We start from the raw sequence: 25,977 nt of genomic DNA, 5'->3' as shown, positions 1-25,977 counted from the left end.
CCTCAGCATCAGAGCCCGCTGTCTGTTCCGTTCGATCTTGGCTTTCATTGCAGTTTTTGGCTGGAGAAGCATCAATCGCCGGTGTGTGGGGCTAAAAATAGATCCATCCCAAAAAGCAGGAGCTGAGTGTGTGTGCTTACATTGTGACTGATGCCGGAGTGTGTTGCAACTGATCAAAAAAAGTAACCCTGTGCTGCCTCTCCTTTCAATCTTTCTCTAATCAAGCAAAACCGTTTAAATGAATGATTATATTTTCCTAAACTTGATCCATAACTTTATTGGTATCTCCAGTTCCTATGTCCATGTATCATTAAGTGATCACAAACACAAATAACAAACATTTAAAGCATTTATTTAACAATGATAAAATGTAGCTGATATTTCCAATGGACAGGTTCTTCCAAAATAAATACGTTTTCAATGAAACTACAAAAACTCCATGTACAAACTACCAATCTGAAGTACATGTACTGGACTGAACAGAGGTTTGGAAGTGTGGTATAGTTATCCTATCTTGCATACTGACAAGCGGTGTATAGAATACTCTCTGGCTGTCGTCTGATTAGTTTGCACTTGCTCACTCGTAAGCATGGGTAGGGAGAAGTTTAAACCATATTTTACACCAGTCCATTCCTTTTACATCCATGGGGGGGGGGGGGGGTACAAAATTGGAACATGTTCCCATTTTCTCTTGTCACACACTAAAACAATGTGAGCGTATACACACACACACACACACACACACACACACACACACACACACACACACACACACACACACACACACACACAAAGTGTATTGCTGCTGACAGTATTCCTGTGCAAGTCGCTCAGTTCAAATTGACCTGTTCTCTCTTCCTCTGCATAGCATAATTCTTCAACGCCCTTTTAGGAGGCACTAGGGTGTTACTCAGCCCTACTCTCCTCTTCCTAGACTGCTGACCCTCCTCCTCTTCAGGGTCTCCTCCCTGGATGTGGTGAAAGTTCTGGCGGCCCATGTATGAAGAGCCTCCTGCGTTGGGGTCAGCTTGGTGCGATCCGGGAACGTCATCCTCAGGGGGGTCATAGTCATTGGGAATGATGGAGCTCTGGAGATCGCTGTCGTGGGCAAACTTGCATTTGATCCCGAACCTGCAGCGTCCGTCCTTCCTGTACGCCACACACATCCTCTTGCCCCCTATCTGGGAGGGCCGGGCCTGCACTGTGAGAGGGACATGCTTCTGCAAGACGTTGAGCTTCTGGTCGGCTTGAGCCTTGAAGGGGTTGGCGAATACGCCACTCTTGGACGAGGCCCCGAGGGGGGGAGGGGGGAGTTTGTGGGAGAGGGAGCTAGGGGGTGCGGGGAGGAGAGGGGTACGGGACTCTGAGGGGGGTCCCATACAGGAAGGAGGAGGGCGTTTTGGTTGTAGTTGAGATACAGGGTTCACCTCTTCCTCTGGGTTGGAGTCACAGTCCGACTCACTGGAGGCTGACCCGGACTCTAGGAGGAAATTGCGGCCCTTCTTCTGGGTCTCTCCATCCACCTTGCTCTCAGTCCTTCAAAGACAAAACATGTATAAATGGACTGGTATACTAGCTGTAGTGTTATCCCAAAAAATATTTCAAGGACTTCTCAATCTGGAAATATTTAATTTGACTGTAAGAGGAAATCGTATCTGGTTTGGGTAGCAAGACCAATCACAACACTCCTCCCCATAGAGAACAATAGTAATGGCATCTTTTTGTAGGCACCAACTCATGGTTCATTGGACAAAGCCCATGGGAAAATGAATGGAGTTTTTGGAGGGTTTCTGGTTAACTGCCGAAAATAAGGTCTGTGGTAAACACAGGCTTAGGGAGATCTTGTACGTTTTGACATAATCTTTATCAGCTAACGTCACTTTTTTGTCCATTTTGAAACATTTATGTAATCAAAACAAGCATAAAGCACAAAGGAGTCATAATTCATAAAGGTAACGTTAACTAATATTTGACTAGTGGAGTATGCATTTGAGATCAGAAACAGCAAAATACTAATCATTGTTTAATTAAGATTTTTAAAAATAAGTTCTCCCCTAAAGGGGTTTTACATAGCATGTTCTCCTCTGATTTCGCCACTGTCTCCTGTATTCCTGACCCAGAATTGGCTCTAGAAAATGTATCCTCTATATGCATTCCTCTGACAAATAAACACACCCCCTTTAAAAGCCATTTAGAGTCAAAGATAGCTCCGAAGAAAACCAAAGGTTAGATCTATCTGAACTCATTCAGATGAGAAATCGGGCCTGGGCTAAAGCAAGGAAAAGTGACTCTACAGTGGCCTGGCAAACTTTCAGAATTCCGAGACAGATGTACTATCGTGATTAAGAAAGCTAAATCAAAGCTACCTTTTAACATCCATCTCTGACTCGGCTGGTGATCCTTCAAAATTTGGGAAAAACAGTAAATGCACTGAAGCATAACAATTCTTCTTCTTCCCTGCCTAAGCAAGTTCTGTCTGACTCTGGTATCGTAACTGGGAAGAATGGGATAAGTGATGCTTTTAATTATAATTGTATCATCTCAGCAGGCTTTTTATTTGAGAGAAACAGTTGGTTAATTGACCCTGGTCAGTCAATTGACTGCTTTTCCCTCTGCCAGCCTCAAGCTGACTCGACGATTAACCTGTCAACAAATTATAGTCCGACTAAGCCCAAACCAGATGGGATGGCGTATTGCTGCAGAATGCTGTGGTAGCCATGCTGGTTAAGTGTGCCTTGAATTGTAAATAAATCACAGTGTCACCAGCAAAGCACCCCCACACCATAACACCTCCTCCTCCATGCTTCACGGTGGGGAATACACATGCTGAGATCATCCATTCACCCACACAGTGTCTCACAAAGACACGCCGGTTGGAACCAAAAATCTCATACTTGGATTCCAAACCAAAGGACACATTTTCACCAGTCTAATGTCCATTGCTTGTGTTTCTTGGCCCAAGCAAGTCTCTTCTTATTATTAGTGTCCTTTAGTAGTGGTTTCTTTTCAGCAATTTGACCATGAAGGCCTGATTCACACAGTCTCCTCTGAACAGTTGATGTTGAGATGTGTTTGTCACTTTAACTCTGTGAAGCATTTATTTGGGCTGCAATTTATGAGGCTGGTACCTCTAATGAACTTATCCTCTGCAGCAGAGGTAACTCTGGGTCTTCCTTTCCTGTGGCAGTCCTCATGAGAGCCAGATTCATAATAGAGCTTGATGGTTTTTGCGACTGCACTTGAAGAACCTTTTAAAGTTCTTGACATTTTCCAGGAATAGACTGATCTTCATGTCTTAAAGTAATGATGGACTGTCGTTTCTCTTAGCTTATTTGAGCTGTCCCTGTCATAATATGAACTTGGTCTTTTACCAAATAGGGCTATCTTATGTATACCCCCCTACCTTGTCACAACACAACTGATTGGCTCAAACGCATTAAGGAAAGGACTTCCACAAAGTAACTTTTATAAGGTACACCTGTTATTTGAAATGCATTCCAGGTGACTACCTCATGAAGCTGGTTGAGAGAATGCCAGGAGTGTGCAAAGCTGTCATCAAGGCAAAGGGTGGCTATTTGAAGAATCTCAAATGTAAAATATTTTATGGTTCCATTTGTGTTATTTCATAGTTTTGATGTCTTCACTATTATTCTACAATGTAGAAAATAATTCAAATAAAATAAAATAAACTTGATTTTTTTATTTTTATTTCACCTTTATTTAACCAGGTAGGCTAGTTGAAAACAAGTTCTCATTTGCAATTGCGACCTGGCCAAGATAAGGCAAAGCAGTTCGACACATACAACAACACAGAGTTACACATGGAATAAACAAACATACAGTCAATAATACAGTAGAAAAAGTCTATACACAGTATGTGCAACTGGGGTAGGATAAGGGAGGTAAGGCAATAAATAGCCCATGGTGGCAAAATAATTACAATATAGCAATTAAACACTGGAATGGTAGATGTGCAGAATATATATATATAAATATATATATATATATATATATATATATATATATACATACATACACACAATATATATACACACACACACACACACACACACACACACACACACACACATACATACAAATGTGCAAGTAGAGATACTGGGGTGCAAAAGAGCAAGATAAATAAATATGAGTAGGTGTTCTAAAACTTCTAACCGGTAGTGTACATTTAGAATACATTTCAAAGATAAGAAAGATCTTAGCTGAGAATGAATAAAGGATTCAAATATTTTAGCGGTTAACTGTATGGGTAAAAGGCAACATTGAGATGACCTCTTCATTGACCTGTCAAGGGCTTTCGATACAGTTGATCACTCACTGCTAATTCAGAGGCTTTCCTCAATTGGCCTAGACCAGTAACTGTAGCTATTTAAAAAAATGACTTGACAGATTCAATGTGTATCTACTGATGGTGTTGAATCAGGTTTCCTGGATGTTAAAAAAGGTGTCCCGCAGCGGTCAATTTTGGGTCCTGTACTTTTTACTGTTTACCTTAAATTGCAACCTGATATGCCAATGATACTGTTGTGTACTCTAATGCCCCCACAGTTGAGCAGGCTCTATTTGAACTACAGTCTGCCATCATTGTATTATAGAAAAACTTTATTGACCTGAAATGAGTACTGAATGCAGGTAAAACTAAGTATACATTTTTCTCTAGAGCGCATGATCTAAGCATGTGTACTTTTGGATGGTGTCCATATTGATCGTGTCCCTGCTTACAAATGTCTGTGCATCTGAATAGATGAAAAGCTCTCTTTTAAAAAGCACATTGCCAAGTTAGTTAAGAAGCTGGGAATAAAAATTAGCTTCTTCGATAGAAGAAGTTGCTGCCTCTCGCTAAGGAGTAGAAAACTGATTATTCAGTCCACGTTCCTATCAGCCCTAGACTATGGCAGCATCCTCTATACTAGGAACACAGCGGCCACGTCACTAAAGCCGTTAGATGCAGTTTGTCGTAGCACATTAATTATGGCCAACAATTGTAGGACTCATCACTGCATTCTCTACCAGAAAGTTGGTCGGCCCTCTTTTATGCCACGTAGGTTGATAGATTGCTATGTTTTAATTCATAAAGCTATTTTACAATAAGTCCCACTGTACCCAATTTCTTTACTCAACTTTAGACATACGAGTTACCACACTGGGTCTCAGGGATGGCTAACTGGAAATTCCTTGGGTCTCTGAGTTATGTAAATCAGTTATGTAAATCAGCTGCATGCCATCATACCACCCTGCATACCACTGCTGGCTTGCTTCTGAAGCCAAGCAGGGTTGGTACTGGTCAGTTCCTGGATGGGAGACCAGATGCTGCTGGAAGTGGTGTTGGAGGGCCAGTAGGAGGCACTCTTTCCTCTGGTCTAAAAAAATATCCCAATGCCCCAGGGCAGTGATTGGTGTAGGGTGCCGTCTTTCAGATGGAACGTTAAACAGGTGTCCTGACTCTCTGAGGTCATTAAAGATCCCATGGCACTTATCATAGGGGTGTTAACCCCGGTGTCCTGGCTAAATTTCCAATCTGGCCCTCAAACCATCACGGTCACCTAATAATCCCCAGTTTACAATTGGCTCATTCACCCATTGTAACTATTCATTGTAACTATTCCCCAGGTCGTTGCTGCAAATGAGAACGTGTTCTCAGTCAATTTACCTGGTAAATTAAAAGTATAGTTTTCTTGCACCTTATTTGTTGAACAGTATACCAAATGTTCTTAAATGTGTTGTGTTGGTGCCTCTAGCACAATTCAGAGAGATGATTGAGGACCTTAGTACAAATGAATGTGTTTATTTTTTATGACCGTGTTTTTCTTTCTGCTTGTTTTTTTGAAGTTTATATGTTGATTGATGTGTGTATTTTCTGTCATTTGTGCAATTCAGGGCTCATCTGTAAAAGAGAGCTTGGTCTCAATATGACTTCCTGATCAAATAAAGGTTAAATTAAATCAAACTAACCGATATTATCTCATAGAACAAAACATATAAGATCTCCTAAACCTGTGTTAACCTCAGACCTTATTTTCTGCATTTCTCCCCAAACCCTATTCTTTCCCCATAGGGATTGCTGAACGAACCAGGTAACTAATTTCCGGGTTTTAGGACTACAAACTGGCGAGCTCTATGAAACACACGTCAATCTTTTCAATTCATCTTCCACAAACAAAGGTTTTCTAAATTGTATTCCTGAATTGTAACTTACTTCTTGTTGTTTACAATGTCCCCATCGCTGTCAGAATCAGAGGACACGCCATAGCCGACGAGAGAATTCATGTCAACTTGCTGCTTAGCCTTTGCGTTAACAGGCTAACGCAACGTTAGCTAGTAGCTATATTTGTCTCTCTCTTCGTCCTTGTTTCGCCTTAATCCAGTCACAAATTGCGGTCTGCGTTTTATGTTTGATTGAACTGGCAGTTATGATCCGTATGAAGATGTTTGTTGCTCAATACATTTATGAATTGTTGTATTTCTATTGTTGGTGTAGCTACAATTTGCTAATCCAAAAGAAAGTGTCCGCAACAATAAAAAAGTACTTCTGGGTCACGGAATTTCGAAAATATTCCAAATAAATAAAAGTTCCCCACGTAATAGTATAAAAGAGCCCGTAACCTGTATTTATTCATGATATATGGGCAATAATTGTCTAAACAATAATTAACAATAACTCATGTGTTCATAATTAAGTGATATTTGCATTTAATTTGTGTTTTAAAACAATGCAACACTGTATATGAAATACATATTGGTTTATAGAGAACTATTCTACGTGCCGAAGTAAAAGTGGGATTGGGACTCTTCACTGGTATCTGTAGAATCTATATTTGGGTCTATATGCCCAGCCACACGTTCTACTCTACCCACACCATTGGTTCCAATGCAATACACTATAGGCCTATAAATTACATATTGGCTTATAGAGTGAAAACTATTATTAAAAGTGAGGCAGTATCCTAGTAAAATCATATTGCTATAGGTTTATGTTACCCCAAATATGCTATGCCTTCCAACAATTTTCTTAAACCCACCTTGGTCGCAATCAATCAAAAGCTGTTTTATGTATTTGTATTATTATTATTATTTGTTTATTTTTTTAATCAAAAGGTTTGCCTCTTGGACTTGGGTTTTGGACTGATTCATGGATCATATAGGCGATACCGGAGCATTGGGTCTCGGACCAACAGGCTCCGAGACAGCTTCTATCCCCAAGCACTGATACTTTTGAACAGCCAATAACTCCAGGCACTGAGACTTTTGAAAAACTAGGCAATGGCTGCCCAGCCTGACCCACTGTCTATCTCTACTGACTACTTGCCACTCACGGGTCTCTACCCACACAGTCACATACGCCTACACAGACACTCCTGCGCACACACTGACACCAGCACACATATAAACACACACACATGCACACTCATCACCACGCACGCACACACCCACACAACACTAAATGGATGTGTACCTTGATCTTATAAAATCTCATTTGGAGGATCACGTTGTGTTGATGTGCCAACAGTCAAAGAATTTCTGTTCTGAGAGGATAATGTTCTGCTTAAGGTACCTAGAATATCACGCAATTGGTGGTGTTTACATTTTTTTTTATAATACCTGTACATTTGATAGCAAATTGGATGGCCATAGCTATAAACATGAAAAAGAAAGTAATGTGATTGCAATAGTATTACAATGAGTGTTAAAATAATGGACTCCATAAAGCAGTATGAGAAGGAACTGGAAGACATTCTTCACTCACTACAGAAATGTCTCTACAGTATTTGGCATTACATGGCAAGGTTGTGGACATTGTTCTGAAATATGAATGTTCTAATCATTGTGGGAATTTCAAAGCTCAGGTAGATGGTAATACATGGGACTTGGTGCTTTTCAAGGACCCAAAGTCACTTCACAATTATAGAAATGAAAAGAAAAAGAACAAAGTAGGAGTCAAAACAAAACATCAGACTATACAAAACATGAATAAAGACAGGGGTGGGCTCAAAGAAGGCAAATAGTGATGTATGGGGAGGGTAGGGTTGGGATTTGGATACGAACCCGGTTTAGGGTAAGGGGTGGGATTGGGGTTAGGATACAAACCCGGTTTAGGGTAAAGGGTAGGTTAAGGGTTTGGTCTAGGTGCTGCTCCGCATGGTGAAGAGAGGAGTAGATGGAAGTTGTGTGTGTGTGTGTGTGTGTTCACTTAAGCAGTCCTATTTGGAGATAACATCAATGAATTCATTCACAACAACATGAGATTTTGTAGGAATTATCAGAAAAAAAGATTATTGCATTAAATGTTATGTAAGTATGTGTATATATCAGGTTCATTGAATATAATGGTGACAACAGGCACTGAGACTTTTGAACAGCTAGAAAATAGCTGGCCATCCTCACCCACGGTCTATCTGCACTGACAATCTGCACTATATGCCACTCACGGGTCTCTACCCACACACTCACACATGCATGTACTGACTCTCCTGCACACACACTGACACCGACACACATAGACATACACACTCATCACCATGCATGCACACACCAGCACACCCACCACTAAAGCCTGTATTTATCTTTGATCGATTAGAAATATTTTGAGGAAGTGTTATGGCTATGTTATTGCCACGTCTTCTCAAGAGGGACAAACCGTAATATTGCCATTTTTCTTCTCGTTTTACAAACAAATGTATTTTTAAGGGAATATGCGAGGCACACACGTTCGCGTTGCCTAGCCGAGTTCTGATAGAAGCAAACCGAACCTAGTATGAGGGTGCCTTTATACTGCTGCTATGTTGATATGTTATTATTTATCCTGCTACCAGTCACTTTCTCCTTACTCCTGCCTACATGTACATATCTACCTTAACCACTCCAGTGTCCCTGGTACTGACCCTGTATATAGCTTACTTTCTCGTGTTTTTCTTATTTCTCGTGTGTTTTAAAGAAAATCGACATTTTTGGGAAAGAGCTAGCAAGTCAGCACTTCACTTTACGTGTGCACGTGACAAAAACTTGAAACTCATTTCAAAGTTGTAACTGTTGATGATCAATTGTATTAGTTCATGTCAATGTGATATTTCTTATGAATAAAGTATACTTTTTTTGGACCAAATTTACTTGCATCTCTCTTGACTTTTTGAATAAACATATTGTATGTTGTATTTCTTCTAAAGTGTAACCCCAGAAGGAAGATTAAGATATGTGTCTTTTACATTATAAGGTATGACAGTATACTGTATGCGTCCTATGTCATGGTGTTATATTTTAACTGTATAGTGTCCAGGCACCCCATTTTAAGCTGTTTGATCACAGTAAAAGTCCAGCAACACTTTTTATGATTTAGCTTTTTGGAAGTAAACGTAAACGAGACTGGAAGTAAACGTTTTCCTCTACAGTCCAATATGTATTCCCATATATAGTGAATTGCTATGTTCTGTTGCATGGGTAAATAGTCACAAGTTTAGATTTTTCTCTGATGTAGTTATACATAAGAAACGTAATGTTATTAACGGATTGATTTTGTATCATACACATAGCGTTTTACTGCAGACTTTGATTTTGAAGGTAAAATCGAAACACCGGAAGTCAATGTTGTTGTTGGTACGCTAAAGTTGCTGCCGTGACGCTAATAAGGAAAGCGCATGTATGAGTCAAAATGGCTTCACTGTTTGAAGTGGACACTATGCCACCCTGAGTATCGGAGTGGTATTTCACTTTGGAACATACCTGAATGTTGCCAATCTAGACCAAAAATATATATTGACATTTTGGAAGAAAAACGTCTGACATTTTTGTTAATACATTTAATCCTCTAAAATTCCAATTGAACTGGTTTAGCGTGATTTTAGCTTTTGAATTACACAGAAATAGTACACCTCATATATAGCTCAAGGTGTTATATTTCACGCCCAAGGCTTCAATATAATATAATGTTGATTTCACACTGGTCCTAACAAAATGACATAATCAACTGTTACATTATTCTAAACTATTTATCGTCTTTCATTTAAAAGTTATTTGTTTGTTTCTGGCTGTAGGCTATTAATGCCAACGCATTTTAGATGTTTACAGACATACCACACCAGCCCTTTTTAGCCCTCGTAATAATTCAGTATATACAACAGGCTCCCTCTATCCCCCGCGATCTACAACAATGTTACTAATCCTGAAAGTGCAACAGTATAGAAAATTTAGGGAAATGTAAAAAAAAAACACGCACTCAACTGTTTAGAAATGTTGCTATTTTCTAGGCATATGCATATTAGCCTATGATTTGGTTATAACCCCATTTTCCGGTTATTGACAAGCAATAACTATAGAGCCAGACAATAACCTAATAATAAAACTATACTTGATCATCAAATCAGCTGATTTATTATTTTTTTTATGCAGTAAACTGCTGCTTTGAGGACTTTCCCCTGATATAGCCTATACCACAATGATGTGCTAGTAGGAACTAGGAAAATCGGAATCGTCATACTTGCTACCTGGTAGAACGCAATTAGCAAGTCTGACATTTCCGACTTTCCTAGTAACGACTAGAAAATCAACACATCACTAGTCCTGGTGAATGGATTCGTAATTCTGTCAAGCTAATTCGTTTAAACTCTTCATGTATAAATAATAGTTCACCAACGTGCGACTCCTCCCATTCACACGCCTCCGCTTTAGTTCTCCCGTTAAATTCCACATGCCTGCCTGACATAAACCACCCAAGGGAAGGAAGGGGAGGAGTGGCACTAGACAAGGACATTAATACTGTAACATAGTAACACAAGGGGGTAAAGTTGTGGAAGTTAGGGAAGGAATTCGTTTTCAGAAAGGTCATTAATTAAGTGGCTTGGTTACAGCGTGAGGAAAGGCCGAGACGCGCTTCCTGTTGGCTGTCTATCTTTAAGGAATATGAAACAGGAAAACTAGTAGACATAAGAGAAGGTAAAAAAAAAAAAAAACGTTAACGCTATCCGGTGCCTGTCTGTTGCTTCTTTACTGAATATGTCAGGGACACGGACAAGAAGAGGGACTGTTTCGGAACAGTCTCGAACTGCGAGGGCAGCTGCTGTTGCTGAGCAGTTGCACCATGAATGCACCCTCTTATTGGAACTGTATGTAAGTATGTATTCGAGTGCAGCCTGGAGTGGGTGAAGTCTGGACAGGCTAATGCATTTTGCTTCGCAATTATTAACCTGTTATTAGGCCTACTGGGTACTTGACAAAACATGTAATTTGGCCAGTATTCAAGCCTATGCAAGGGATATGGAAGACTAGGATATGGAAATGTATGGATGCATGGACATGTATTGATTGGTTGTGTGTGTGTGTGTGTGTGTGTGTGTGGCATCCGATCCAGGACTGGTGGTCCAGGAGTGTAGCTAGATATAGGGAGGGGGAGTGAATATGTGAATAGTCATGCACGCCCCATATAAAAACAATGACAGAGGTAGGCGATTTTCTGGCGCACGGGTCGATGTCCGGACATGCACGTTTTTCCATGTGCATCGCTTTTTCACTCAATGAATGACACTATGTGAATGACGGGGTGCCAATGATCACAGTATTCTTCATTTCCCGCCAAATAGCCAGATAAATCCACCTCCAATGCGCACACACCTCAACCTGCGGACTCGGGCTCTTTGCTGGGAGGAAGGGAAGCGGTTACGAATGTAACCGTTATCTATCACCCAACTAACTATAAGACAATGCTTTTGAATCACCACCCCAATAGCCTATTAGGCAATAAGGTCTCTACTAAGGTAATAGTAAAAATAAAAAAAAACGTGTGATAAGGTTATAGTAAAAAAAAAAGACGTGTGAAACTATATATGTTTTTTTTTTTTTACCGAAGTAAAATATTGAACAACCCCTTTTGAAAAACTACAACTTTACTGAAATTATTATCTTTGACACCAAGACTAACTAAAATAAAAACCTTAATGAATTATGTTCAGTTAAAAAACAAAAAAAATGGGGGCAAAAATCAAATGGGGGTTTCAATCTTTTTTTACAGTGGTTTCAAGCTTTTGAATCTGATGGTTCACATTGAGATTGACTTTATAACTGAAAGGTAGACTCAGCAAGATGACATTGCCACAAACAGCACCATATTGGGCGTGTTTGAGTTGTAAGGCTAAAGCATTCGACAGTAGATGCAAGTCGAGGAGTAAGGCAGGGGAGGTGCATCTGCGACAAATGAAAATAGGACATTAATGTGTTTTTCCAACAGCAAGGCTCAAATCAACATGACAGTGTTGCCATTGATTATAAAATGTTTTCTTTATAATTTTGAAATAAATATGTATCTAAACCCCATATCACACAGACTGAAATCATAATATAATATTGTGTGTGTACACATTGTACAATAAAGTAGAGAGTGAGAGAGCCTCAAATATCACATTTATTTGATATATCCACTGTATACAGAAATCATGGCAAATTGGTTCTTGTTTTTGGTCACATGGGTCAAACAAGAACACCCTAATGATTGGTTGACAATAGAGCCTTCACAATGCAGGAGGTGACTACAGGATGAAGTTGGTGAAGAGCAACTGCAGTCAAAACTTCATGCCCTTTGATCACATGATTTTTGTAAAGTTCATGCAGTCGACAGGTAGGCAGGCGCAAGTCAGACAACTTTTAACCCCAGAATGCAGCACAATTTGAAAGGTGGTGACCAACGATTGTCACCAACTTGACAAAAATGATCAGCTCGAACGTGCCCACTGAGATGAGCATGATGCAAGACTTTGCTCATACACAGTCACACATCATATTTGCGCTACAACGTGGTAGCTACGGGACCAAAACAGCAGAGAAGTTTAGCCTCGCGCTTCAACGCTCCTGATTGTTGCAAAAATGTTCCCACTACTACTGTTCCCTTCGTGCATCTACGTCATCTCGCTGAGTCTACCTTTAAACCTAACCTAACCTATGACCTGACCCATCACCTTAGGGCATTTCCATTTTAACGGACCCATGAACACCAACATGTAAAGTTCATAGGAGCATGTCAAATTGGGTGTCAAATGAAAGCCAAGAGTCTATATTTGTTAGAAATTAAGGCATATGTACATTTTTCAACCATTTTCCATCCTAAAAATTAGGAATAAGCAAAGGCTTTTATTTCTGGTCAAACAGATGGAAAAGGGGTCTTAGACAGCATCTAACATCTTAAAAAGATAGAGATACACCAAAACACAACAATGCAGAAGTAAAGACCCCTGCCAACTAATATCAACACTTTTCTATTTAGTTTTGGAGAAATTATTTTGGTAAGTTTAAGAAACATTGTCGTGTGCCTTGTAATTCCATTACCAAAACCACATATCTTGAAGATATTTTCTAATTTCTCTCCCTCATGAGGAGGGAGGATAGTGAAAGTTCACAGAAGTAACATGTAAAGGTAGACCTACCAATTCATTATAGTTTTCTTATTGATATCAAGTTTGTTCATGAATTATTAGTTGATTAAAACGTATAGTTCTGTTACCAAATTGTAGTAATGGAATTACTGCAATTGAAATGGCGACCATGGAATATCAGAGTAGTCACAAGCCACAGTTGGGTCACCTGCTACTGTCCTCCCTTTCACTGGTTTACTGCTATGTTTAGCTCATAACTGTTTTTTTTCTCCCCTTTTCTGTCATCTGGTGGTCAAAGCAAGACTGGACAACCCCTCCCTCTCACGCTTCCTCTCTGCTGCTCTCTGTCTCTGCCTCTCTCTCTCAATCCAATTCAATTCAAGGGGCTTTATTGGCATGGGAAACATATGTTAACATTGCCAAAGCAAGTGAAGTAGATAATAAACAAAAGTGAAATAAACAATAAAAATTAACAGTAAACATTACACTCACAGAAGTTCCAAAAGAATAAAGACATTTAAAATGTCATATTATGTATATATACAGTGTTGCAACGATGTGCAAATGGTTAAAGTACAAAAGGGAAAATAAATAAACATGAATATGGGTTGTATTTAAAATGGTGTTTGTTCTTCACTGGTTGCCCTTTTCTTGTAGCAACAGGTCACAAATCTTGCTGCTGTGATGGCACACTGTGGTATCTCTCTCTCTCCAGTTAATGTCACTCTCCTGAGACCTACCATGACACCTACCCCCTACCCTCTTTCCATTTACAGTAACAAGTATCCTCATCCACTGAGCACCCACCAACACCGGACTTCCATGGCTGGACCAAATCTGAACCAATCATAGACGTCTATGTTTCACAAGTTTGGACATCACAGTACAGCACAGCACAGCAGAGTTCAGTACAGTAGAGTACACTAGAGTAGAGTACAGTATAATGTTCAGAATTGTACTGAACATATGTACTGTACTGAACTCTAATGTGCTGTACTGTGATTTTCAAATTTGTGAAACATAGACATCTATGATTGGTTCAGAATTTTTTTTTTTTGGGGGGGGGGGCTCATTACAATAATAGCCAGTGTGTAGAATAATAACCAAATATGCAAAATAAGAATATTGCATATTTCTACCTGTGTAGCTATTCAGGATACATCACCATGAAGGGAATGATATTCATATGCATAATTATGCCTTTCTGTAAACACCACAGATCAGGGACCCATGATGTAATTCTGTTACCGGAGGTAAATCTATTTCACGTACTGTAGTTCAATATCCAAAATATATGTTTTTTCAAACTCAAAAGTGTCATGTCGTAGCTGACACCCCATTATTTCTGCAGAAATATTTTCAACTTAATATTAAACGATAGTTTTTGGATAATGTGCTTAAACATCCGAGGGAAACTTTATTGTAATTCTGTTACCAAACTTTGCATCTGCACAGTTCTTCCAGTATATGTGATTTTGTGAACTTTTCTGTGTAAATTGTTCAAACTAGTCCTTGTGCATAGAATCAAATGGTTTGTTCAACTTTGAAATCAATGGTTTTGGTTTGGCATACATTTTTAAGAGAAAAATCAGAGTCAAAGCGTAATTACGTAACCATGGAATTGGCCCTTATGCATTACTTCCCCACAGTGCAAGTGACATCCCAAAAAACACAAAACTATACAACACATACATGTCTCCTAGCCTCCCACACATGGGGCTTCTTTCTGTCCCTAACACTGAAACTGAAAGTAAATAACATAAAAAAGAAATATAAATGTTTTTATATTTTACTCAACATATACAGTGGGGCAAAAAAGTATTTAGTCAGCCACCAATTGTGCAAGTTCTCCCACTTAAAAAGATGAGAGAGGCCTGTAATTTTCATCATAGGTACACTTCAACTATGACAGACAAAATGAGGAAAAAAATCCTGAAAATCACATCGTAGGATTTTTTATGAATTTATTTGCAAATTATGGTGGAAAATAAGTATTTGGTCACCTACAAACAAGCAAGATTTCTGGCTCTCACAGACCTGTAACTTCTTCTTTAAGAGGCTCCTCTGTCCTCCACTCGTTACCTGTATTAATGGCACCTGTTTGAACTTGTTATCAGTATAAAAGACACCTGTCCACAACCTCAAACAGTCACACTCCACTATGGCCAAGACCAAAGAGTTGTCAAAGGACACCAGAAACAAAATTGCAGACCTGCACCAGGCTGGGAAGACTGAATCTGCAATAGATAAGCAGCTTGGTTTGAAGAAATCAACTGTGGGAGCAATTATTAGGAAATGGAAGACATACAAGACCACTGATAATCTCCCTCGATCTGGGGCTCCACGCAAGATCTCACACCGTGGGGTCAAAATGATCACAAGAACGGTGAGCAAAAATCCCAGAACCACACGGGGGGACCTAGTGAATGACCTGCAGAGAGCTGGGACCAAAGTAGCAAAGCCTACCATCAGCAAGGATATTGAAGATGAAACGTGTCTGGGTCTTTCAGCATGACAATGATCCCAAACACACCGCCTGGGCAACAAAGGAGTGGCTTCATAAGAAGCATTTCAAGGTCCTGGAGTGGCCTAGCCAGTCTCCAGATCTCAACCCCATAGAAAATCTTTGGAGGGAGTTGAAAGTCCGTGTTGCCCAGCAACAGCCCCAAATCATCACTGCTCTAGAGGAGATCTGCATGGAGGAATGGGCCAAAATACCAGCAACAGTGTGTGAAAACCTCTTGCCAACAAAGGGTATATAACAAAGTATTGAGATAAACTTTTGTTATTGACCAAATACCTATTTTCCACCATAATTTGCAAATAAATTCATAAAAAGTCCTACAATGTGATTTTCTGGATTTTTTTCTTCTCATTTTGAGTGTACCTATGATAAATTACAGGCCTCTCTCATCTTTTTAAGTGGGATAACTTGCACAATTGGTGGCTGACTAAATACTTGTTTGCCCCACTGTATACATTTGCAGTTTATGTGCATTTATTCACGATACAGCCCACAAATATACTAATGATTTTCAACTTATCGATCACCACACAGTCATTACTCGTAATAATGTATTGTAATAGATCATGACAGTGAAGAGCTTGCTGTCTCTGGTTTGCTGTACCTTTGCCTCTCCCTCTAGACAGGCAATATACAATATAGGCCTGCCTATCCCTCAAAGTTCATAGCTCACTCCACTGCTTCCTCTCTAGCTGCCTATTACAAACCTATATACACATTTACATTTACTTGACCATTGCTCTTGCATAAGCAGAGCTGCCTGATCAATGTTACACGGTAATCATTCTAACGCACAGGCACAGAATCATTTTCACGGTGGTCAGAATGTTAGCACCTTGGTATAATGTCGTGACCGGGGGCCAGGTACTCAATGAAGTCACAGCTCTCTCACTATACTCTGATCTAGATGCAATAGAATATAATAACTTCCAATCCCACTCTCTCTCTCTCTCTCGCTCTCTCACACACACACACACACAAACACACACACACACACACACACACACACACACACACACACACACACACACACACACACACACACACACACACACACACACACACACACACACACTCGACACCTATGATGTCACACATCCTGCCTGTAAGTCCCCCTGGAGTGAAGTTGGGGAATGTTGGTTCTGGTAGTTGAACCAGCTATCCAGTTGAACCACTAACCTCTGTTCCAATGGGGCCAGGGCGGATGTTATCCAAACCACAATAGGGTTCAAACATTTGCCAGTTGTTGCTCATCAGGGAAAATTGCTAGATTACCATTGGAAAATGCGCAAACAGGCTCTTTACTGCCACAGTCCTTTAGGTCAGCTCTTTTGTACTTCGTCAACCATTGCACAAGCAGTTTGGTTTAAATGCTAACTCGGAATGATTGACTTATGCATATATACATTTCTCATGGCCACAGCTTCCATTTACTACGGTGTCCATATTCTGACAACCTCAGCCTCCGGAGCAGTTAAACGTGGTGTCCATGGTGGTCCATGGTGGCTGTCATGGAAACGTACTTTTAAACGCTGCTAATGTGTTTTTTCTTTACACGCCTATCATCCTCTTCTTCCTCTCCACCTCCACACTCCTCCTCACTCCCCACTTCAGAGAAAAAAGGAGACGTTCGCCGAGGAACTCACCAGCGGCGGGGACCGCCTGGTGACCGTGCCACCACTCTCCTCCCAGCTCTCGCCGAATGACATGTTGTGGCGCCTCTACTCCGCCCTGCAACAGTGCCGGAACCTCCTGGAGCATGCCATTGGCCGGGAAGAGGGGGTGGGAAACGACAGGAACAGGACCGAATACGAGAGCCAGAAGAAAACCGTGAGGGACCGGCTGGGGCACCTGCTAGAGAGCACACGGCTCCTCCTGGCAGACGGAGCTGGAACTGCAGCCTTCACTCCTGATCCGAACAATACTGAGGTACAGAATTACCGGTGTATGGTAAAGTTGCCCCTAGACACTGATCTGGGGTCAGTTTTGAATTTGCCCCACTAATGGTTAATATACAGTACCTACTGGAAACCCTCAGTAGACCCAGCAGGCCTCATTTCAATACTTGTAAAATAACTGTAAAATCCTACTTGGAAGTCATCCTTGATCTGACATAGCTGGTGTGGTGAACATAATGTAGTGTAAACCCCGATGAAGGCTATGGGACAAAACATGTTGGTTTTAACAATAACATGGCATTTTATCAACTGACACTCTTCCAAGAGTTGCTGAATTTCCTCTTCACTTCCTCAATTCATGTACCTTGGTTGGAGAGCGAGGTAGCGGCAATATTAATTTCCCTTTTTAGTGTTAAACCAGGGCCACGTATAGACGACAGATAAGACTGGTAGAAACATTTTGCTTTCAGATATCCCTAATATTTCAGATCAGTGATGAGTTCAAGGAGGAGAGGAAGAAATGAGGCTTTTGTTAACAACTTATGATAAGCTTATAAAACTGTTTATGTAAGGACTGTCCTTTCTAGTATAAACAAACCGATTATATTACATAGTTTATTAATCATAGATTGTTATTCATTATTTATATACGGTTAGGACAAATCAGTTGTTTACATGTACTGTATAAATGCAGTGGGGTCCGAAATGATTGACACCCTTAATAAAGATGAGCAATAATGGCTGTATAAAATAAGTAATTCGAACACTGAGCTATATTGTATGCTCCACAAAATTGGGAAATTATATTATTTTATACTAATACAATTGCTTAGAAAAATACATTTTGTTTAACAAGTTTTTAAAAATTCTCTCAAAAAGGGGTCAAAATTATTTACACCCCTTTTTCAATACCTTTCAAAACCTCACCTTATGACATTAACACCACTTAACCTTTTTCAAAAAAATTTTTAAAAAGAGTATGAGCTGGAGAACACATTGGGAGGGATCTTAGACCATACCTCCATACAGAATCCTTCCAGATCTTTGATTTCCTTTGTGTGCTCTTACGGATTGACCCATTCAATTCAAACCACACATCTTCACCACAGGTTTTCAATGGGTTTCAAATCCTGAGACTGAGATGGCCATTGCAAAATGTGGATTTTATGGCTAATTAACCAATTCCTTGTGGATTTTCAATTCAAATCACATTTTATTTGCCACATATGCCGAATACAACAGGAGTAGGTAGACCTTACCGTAAAATGCTTACTTACAAGCCCAATGATGCAGTTTCAAGAAAAATAAGAGTTAAGAAATGATTTACTACATTTTAAAAAAAGAATTAAAAAAAGAGTAACAATAAAATAACAATAACGAGGCTATATAGAGGGAGTACCGGTACCGAGTCAATGTGATTTTGATGTGTGCTTGGGGTAATTGTCTTCCTGGAAAATCTACTTGCAGCACTGGTGTGCGTGGCCAAAGACCTACAGTGCCTTGCGATGGTATTCGGCCCCCTTGAACTTTGCGACCTTTTGCCACATTTCAGGCTTCAAACATAAAGATATAAAACTGTATTTTTTTGTGAAGAATCAACAACAAGTGGGACACAATCATGAAGTGGAACGACATTTATTGGATATTTCAAACTTTTTTTAACAAATCAAAAACTGAAAAATTGGGCGTGCAAAATTATTCAGCCCCTTTACTTTCAGTGCAGCAAACTCTCTCCAGAAGTTCAAGTGAGGATCTCTGAATGATCCAATGTTGACCTAAATGACTAATGATGATAAATACAATCCACCTGTGTGTAATCAAGTCTCCGTATAAATGCACCTGCACTGTGATAGTCTCAGATGTCCGTTAAAAGCGCAGAGAGCTGAACACACCATCCCCACTGTCAAACATGGTGGTGGCAGCATCATGGTTTGGGCCTGCTTTTCTTCAGCAGGGACAGGGAAGATGGTTAAAATTGATGGGAAGATGGATGGAGCCAAATACAGGACCATTCTGGAAGAAAACCTGATGGAGTCTGCAAAAGACCTGAGACTGGGACAGTTGTCTTTTGTTGTTGTCTGTTGTCTTCCAACAAGACAATGATCCAAAACATAAAGCAAAATCTACAATGGAATGGTTCAAAAATAAACATATCCAGGTGTTAGAATGGCCAAGTCAAAGTCCAGACCTGAATCCAATCGAGAATCTGTGGAAAGAACTGAAAACTGCTGTTCACAAATGCTCTCCATCCAACCTCACTGAGCTCGAGCTGCTTTGCAAGGAGGAATGGGAAAACATTTCAGTCTCTCGATGTGCAAAACTGATAGAGACATACCCCAAGCGACTTACAGCTGTAATTGCAGCAAAAGGTGGCGCTACAAAGTATTAACTTAAGGGGGCTGAATAATTTTGCACGCCCAATTTTTCAGTTTTTGATTTGTTAAAAAAGTTTGAAATATCCAATAAATGTCGTTCCACTTCATGATTGTGTCCCACTTGTTGTTGATTCATCACAAAAAAATACAGTTTTATATCTTTATGTTTGAAGCCTGAAATGTGGCAAAAGGTTGCAAAGTTCAAGGGGGCCGAATACTTTCGCAAGGCGCTGTAATTCTCATGTAATCTGAGCAAAGCACCTGCGCTCTAATCCAAGTGGCAATTTGTTGGACATTTGAAGAGCTCTTTGGCCACGCACACCAGTGATGGGGTTGGCATCGAAATGAGAATGCATGAGCAGAAAATAATCCCATACCTACTGTAAAATATGGTTGTGTATCTTAGATGTTCTGAGGCTATTTTGCTTCCACTGGTCCTGGGATCCTTGTTAAGGTCAACGGCATCATGATCTTTACCCAGTACCAGGACATTTTAGCCAAAAACTTGGTTCCCTCTGCCAGGAGGCTGAAACTTTGCCGCAAGTGGATCTTCCAGCAAGAAAATAACCCCAAGTGCACATCAAAAACCACAAATAAATTGTTAAATTGGCCATAAAATCAACATTATTCTAATGGCCAGCTCAGTCTCCGGACCTTAGCTTCTAAGGTGCAGAGTTGAGTAACCGGGTGGTAGCTGGCTAGTGATGGCTATTTAACAGTTTGATGGCCTTGAGATAGAAGCTGTTTTTTTCAGTCTCTCTGTCCCAGCTTTGATGCACCTGTACTGACTTGAACGTCTGGATGATAGCGGTGTGAACAGGCTGTGGCTCAGGTGGTTGATGTTCTTGATGATTGTTTTGGCCTTTCTGTGACATCGGGTGCTGTAGGTGTCCTGGAGGGCAGGCAGTATGCCACCGGTGATGCGTTGGGAAGACTGCACCACCCTCTGGAGAGCCCTGTGGTTGCGGGCGGTGCAGTTGCCGTACCAGGTGGTGGCGCCTTCTTCACCACACTGGACCATTTCAGATTGTCAGTGATGTGTACGCCGAGGAACTTGAAGCTTTCCACCTTCTCCACTGCGGCCCTGTCGATGTGGATAGGGGCGTGCACCCTCTGCTGTTTCCTGAAGTCCATGATTAGCTCCGTCATTTTGTTGACGTTGAGGGAGAGGTTGTTTTCCTGGCACCGCTCCACCAGGGCCCTCACCTCCTCCCTGTCGGCTCTCACGTCATTGTTGGTAATCAGGCCTAATGCTGTTGTGTTTACTGAAAACCTAATGATTGAGTTGGAGGCTTGGGTGGCCATGCAGTCATGGGTGAACAGGGTGTACAGGAGGGGGCTGAGCATGCACCCTTGTGGGGCCCCAGTGTTGAGGATCAGCGAAGTGGAGGTGTTGTTTCCTACCTTCACCATCTGGGGGCGGCCAGTCAGGAAGTCCATACCCAGTTGTTCAGGGCAGGGTTCAGACCCAAGCACTTAGCTTAATGATGAGCTTGGAGGGTACTATGGTTTTGATGGCTGAGCTATAGTCAATGAACAGAATTATTACGTAAGTATTCCTCTTTTCCAGATGGAATAGGGCAGTGTGATGGCAATTGCAACGTCTGTAGATCTATTGGGGCGATAAGCAAATTGAAGTGGGCCTAGGGTATCAGGTAAGGTAGAGGTGATATGATCACTAGCCTCTCAAAGCACTTCATGAGGATAGAAGTGAGTGCTACGGGGTGATAGTAATTTAGTTCAGTTACCTTTGCTTTCTTGGGTAGAGGACCAATAGTGGACATCTTGAAGCAAGTGGGGACATCAGACTGGGATAGGGAGAGATTGAATATGTCCGTAAACACTCCAGCCTGCTGGTCTGTGCATGCTCTGAGGATGCAGCTAGTGATACTGTCTGGGCCAGCAGCCTTGCGAGAGTTAACACACTTAAATGTCTTACTCTTGTTGGCCATGGATAATGAGAACCCACAGTCCTTGGGAGCGGGCTGTGTTGGTGACACTATTCTCAAAGCGGGCGAAGGTGTTTAGCTTGTCCGGGAGCAAGACATTTGGTGTCCGTGACGTGCTGATTTTCCCTATGTAATCCGTGATTGTCTGTAGACCCTGCCACCCTTGCAACTCCACTTTGTCTCTCACTTTGTCTCTCTACTGTTTGATTGCCTTACAAAGGGAATAACTACACTGTTTGTATTCAACCATATTCCCAGTCACCTTGCCATGCTTAAATGCGGTGGTTCGAGCTTTCAGTTTTGTGCAAATGCTGCCATTTTTCCACGGTTTCTGGTTTGGGTAGGTTTTAATAGTCACAGTGGGAACAATATCCCCTCTACACTTCCTGATGAACTCAGTCACCGCGTCCATCTATATGTCAATGTTATTCTCAGAGGCTACCCTGAACATATTCCAGTCCGCGTGATCAAAACAATCTTGAAGTACTTCCTGTTTGAGTTTCTGCCTATAGGAATGGAGGAGCAAAATGGAGTTGTGATCTGATTTGCCGAAGGGAGTGCGGGGGAGGGCCTTGTAGGCATTCCGAAAGGGGGATTAACATTTGTTTTACCAGAGTGAGTACTACTGTCAATGTGTTGATAGAACTTCGGTAGTGTTTTCCTCAAATTTGATTTGTTAAAATCCCCAAGTACTAGAAATGGGGCCTCAGGATATGTGGTTTCCAGTTTGAATAAAGTCCAGTGTAGTTCCTTGAAGGCTGTTGGGGTATCGGCTTGAGGGGGAATATACACGTCTGTGACTATAACCAAAGAGAATTCTCATGGGAGGTTTACAGTCGGCATTTGATTGTGAGGTATTCTAGGTCGGGTGAACAAAAGGACTTGAGTTTCTGAATGTTATCACATTCACACGTGAGAAGTTAATCATGAAACATACACTACCACCCTTCTTCTTCCCAGAGAGTTCTTTATTCCTGTCTGTGCAATGTACTGAGAACCCAGCTGGCTGTATGGACGGAGACAGTATATCCCGAGAGAGCCATGATTCCGTAAAACAGAGCATGTTATAGTTCCTGATGTCTCTCTGGAAGGAGATCCTCGCCCTGAGCTTGTCTACTTTATTGTCCAGAGACTGAACATTAGCAAGTAATATACTCACAAGCGGTGGATGGTGTGCACGCCTCCTGAGTCGGTTCTAGAAGTCCACTCCAAATACCTCTTCTCCGCCGGCGGCGTCTTGGAGCAGCCTCTGGGATAAGTTCAATTGCCCTGGGGGGTACGAACAAAGGATCCAATTCGGGAAAGTTGTATTCCTGGTCGTAATGCTGGTGAGTTACCGCCGCTCTGATATCCAAAAGTTATTTCTGGCTGTATGTAATAACACAAAAAGCATTCTGGGCTAATAATGTAATGTAAAAAAATATATATATTACAAAGTTGTTTTGGAGCAAGAAGCAGAGCTGCCATGTCTGTCGGCGCCATCTTGCTATATCATTGAAAACCTGTGGTTTGAATAGAAGAGGGCAGTTTATAAGTGCAGACGAAGAATGTCAATGAGGAATGGTCTATGATCCCTATGTTTTTTCCAACTCATAAAACATTTTAGAAGAAGTTTCAGTGCTGTTATGGTCACAAGGTGAGGTAATGAGAACAGAGGTGTCAATCATTTTAACTCCTACTTTTTTGAAAAGAAATATTACTTGATAAACAAAATCTGTCTCTGAGCAAATGTATTATTATAAATAATCTATTTTCCCATTTTTTTTAAAGATACAATATAGCTCAGTATTTTAATAATTTATTTTATACAGTCATGTTCTCTCATCTTTATTAAGGGTGTCAATAATTTCATACAACGCCGTATGTTCTAGTACAGTGTTTCCTAATCTATTCCTGAGGCACGCCCCGGGTTTGACCAGGTATTGATTAGTCCACCAGTCGAACCGGGTGTGCTAGAACAAAAATATACAACCCTCTGGATCTCCGGGGAACAGATTGGGAAACACTGTCCTAACACATCTCACTCTATCCCTCGCTCTCTCTCTCTCTTCCTCTCCCTCACTCTGTCTGCTCTCACTCTCTGTCTCTGACTGTCCCTCCCTGACCCTCTCTCTCTCCCCCTCCCTTTCTCTTCTTCTACACCCCCTCTCGTGAGTAGATAGATGGTCCGGTGAACGGCAGCCCGTTTGCGCTAAAGCTCTGGATCTACCGCATCTTCAACGAGCTGGAGCACTGGACGCTCGCCGCCTCCAAGACCCTGAAGGCCCTGCACCCCGACGGAGCCGCCCCCAAGGAGCGCAGAACGAGGGGGAGGGCAAGAGGGAGGAGGACCCGGAGATGAGATAGTAGAGATTGGGAGAGGTAGCCTGTGAGTGAGGAAGGAGAGAGAAGGGAAGACAAAGAAAGAGAGGGATGGGGTGAGGTGAGGAGAGAGAGAGAGATATAGAAAGAGGTACGGCTGTAAAGAAAGAGAGAGAGGTCAACAGATTGAGAGGATGAGGTGGAAGGATGTGACGTGGAAGAAGAAAGGAGGTATGCAGAGAAGTCAGAAAGGCTGAGAGAGATGGAATGAAGAGAATGAAAAGAGTGACAACAGCCAGTGGAAGTATAAAGATTCTGTGAAGAGAGGGAGAAGAGTATATGTTAAAGTTAATAAATATACACAGTGGTGACATGGACACAAGAATGTGTGACATAAGCGTTGATTTTGAAGCAATTTTGGTCATTCGAGACATACTAGCGCTGTAGCTCCACTTGCTGCTAACAAACACAGGACACTGGGTGTCAGGTAGCCTAGTGGTTAGAGCATTAGGCCAGTAACTGAAAGGCTGTGAGTTCGAATCCCCGAGCTGACAAGGTGGAAGAAAATCTGTAGATCTGCGCTCGAGCAAGGCGCTTAACCCTAAGTGCTCCAGGGTCTCCATCAATAATGGCCGATACCTGGCCGTGTCTCAAGGGGAGTGGGATATACAAAAAAACACATTTCCATTTCACACCTCACACGTATACAGGACGAACATAAAAAACTTCTATTTGACCTTTGAATAGGAGAAACATAAGCAACTTCTATTTGACCTTTGAATAGGACAAACATAAGCAACTTCTATTTGACCTTTGAATAGGACAAATATAAGCAACTTCTATTTGACCTTTGACGAACATAGATTGACTCTTCACCACTTGATTTAATCCATTTAAAATCTCCAATTCAAGAGCTTGACATTCTATTAAAAAAAAAACATCTTTGTAATTCAACAGGGTTTGATGCAGCAAAATGCGAGTTAAGGAATTACTGAAGAATTTCTGCTGTTTACACCTGGTATCAAGATGTGTTCTCTGCCTGGTTTTGCTGCCTAGAGTCAAAGGATTCTACCATGACCTTCCTTTTGCCTACTCCAGACATACTACGGCCAGTGTTTCAGAACATTTAATTTAGTCTCCTCCCACTTGACACACACTGGTTGAATCGACGTTGACTTCACGTCATTTCGTTGAACCAACGTGGAATAGACATCCAACTGACATCTGTGCCCAGTGGGCTGTTCTCCCTTCATGTTAACTGAATGGCAATATTCCTTCCAAATCTAATGTGATCATTAATATCAGCGTGATCTTGATTATAACATTTAGTGTGGTTATTGTAAGAGATTTGGTTTGGCATTGCCTTAAAACTTCAAATCTGAAGAGGGAAAAATTATTTTATACAACACGGGATCCTTTGGATCTGGATGAAATGTTCTGGTAAACTGGTCCCTGGATCCCAAAACAATCCCACAAATGAGATGTAATGTTGGTGACAGCTACAGGATCCACTTTGATAATGGAGTGTAGATTTCTGGTTCAAGACAGCGGTTTATGTGATAC

At 41.1% G+C, this 25,977-nt stretch overlaps 2 protein-coding genes across 2 annotated transcripts; one reads left to right on the top strand and one right to left on the bottom strand.

The window, feature by feature from the left end:
- Positions 1–336: 336 nt before the first annotated feature.
- LOC139418827 (uncharacterized) lies at positions 337–6,553 on the bottom strand. Its single transcript, XM_071168557.1, has 2 exons — positions 6,215–6,553; positions 337–1,536 (listed from the first exon to the last, which is right to left on the bottom strand). Exons 1-2 carry the CDS (start codon positions 6,283–6,285, stop codon positions 831–833), a joined length of 777 nt encoding a protein of 258 aa, XP_071024658.1. The 5' UTR covers positions 6,286–6,553; the 3' UTR covers positions 337–830.
- A 4,163-nt stretch (positions 6,554–10,716) lies between these two features.
- Positions 10,717–25,352, top strand: LOC139418826 (uncharacterized). Its single transcript, XM_071168556.1, has 3 exons — positions 10,717–11,115; positions 17,506–17,820; positions 24,272–25,352. Exons 1-3 carry the CDS (start codon positions 11,002–11,004, stop codon positions 24,452–24,454), a joined length of 612 nt encoding a protein of 203 aa, XP_071024657.1. The 5' UTR covers positions 10,717–11,001; the 3' UTR covers positions 24,455–25,352.
- Positions 25,353–25,977: the final 625 nt, after the last annotated feature.

This window comes from Oncorhynchus clarkii, chromosome 10 (genome assembly GCF_045791955.1).
Source record: "Oncorhynchus clarkii lewisi isolate Uvic-CL-2024 chromosome 10, UVic_Ocla_1.0, whole genome shotgun sequence".
In the NCBI taxonomy this organism is placed as follows: Eukaryota; Metazoa; Chordata; class Actinopteri; order Salmoniformes; family Salmonidae; genus Oncorhynchus; species Oncorhynchus clarkii.
This window is presented reverse-complemented; position numbering and strand designations above follow the sequence as displayed.

Bases quoted from the DNA above. Each gene is read 5' to 3' on its own strand.
- LOC139418827 (XM_071168557.1), bottom strand. From the start codon at position 6,285: ATGAATTCTCTCGTCGGCTATGGCGTGTCCTCTGATTCTGACAGCGAT. The intron at 1,537-6,214 runs GTAAGTTACAAT...TTGTCTTTGAAG, and splicing joins GACATTGTAAACAACAAGAA to GACTGAGAGCAAGGTGGATG.
- LOC139418826 (XM_071168556.1), top strand. From the start codon at position 11,002: ATGTCAGGGACACGGACAAGAAGAGGGACTGTTTCGGAACAGTCTCGA. The intron at 11,116-17,505 runs GTAAGTATGTAT...TCCCCACTTCAG, and splicing joins CCCTCTTATTGGAACTGTAT to AGAAAAAAGGAGACGTTCGC. The intron at 17,821-24,271 runs GTACAGAATTAC...TCTCGTGAGTAG, and splicing joins CTGATCCGAACAATACTGAG to ATAGATGGTCCGGTGAACGG.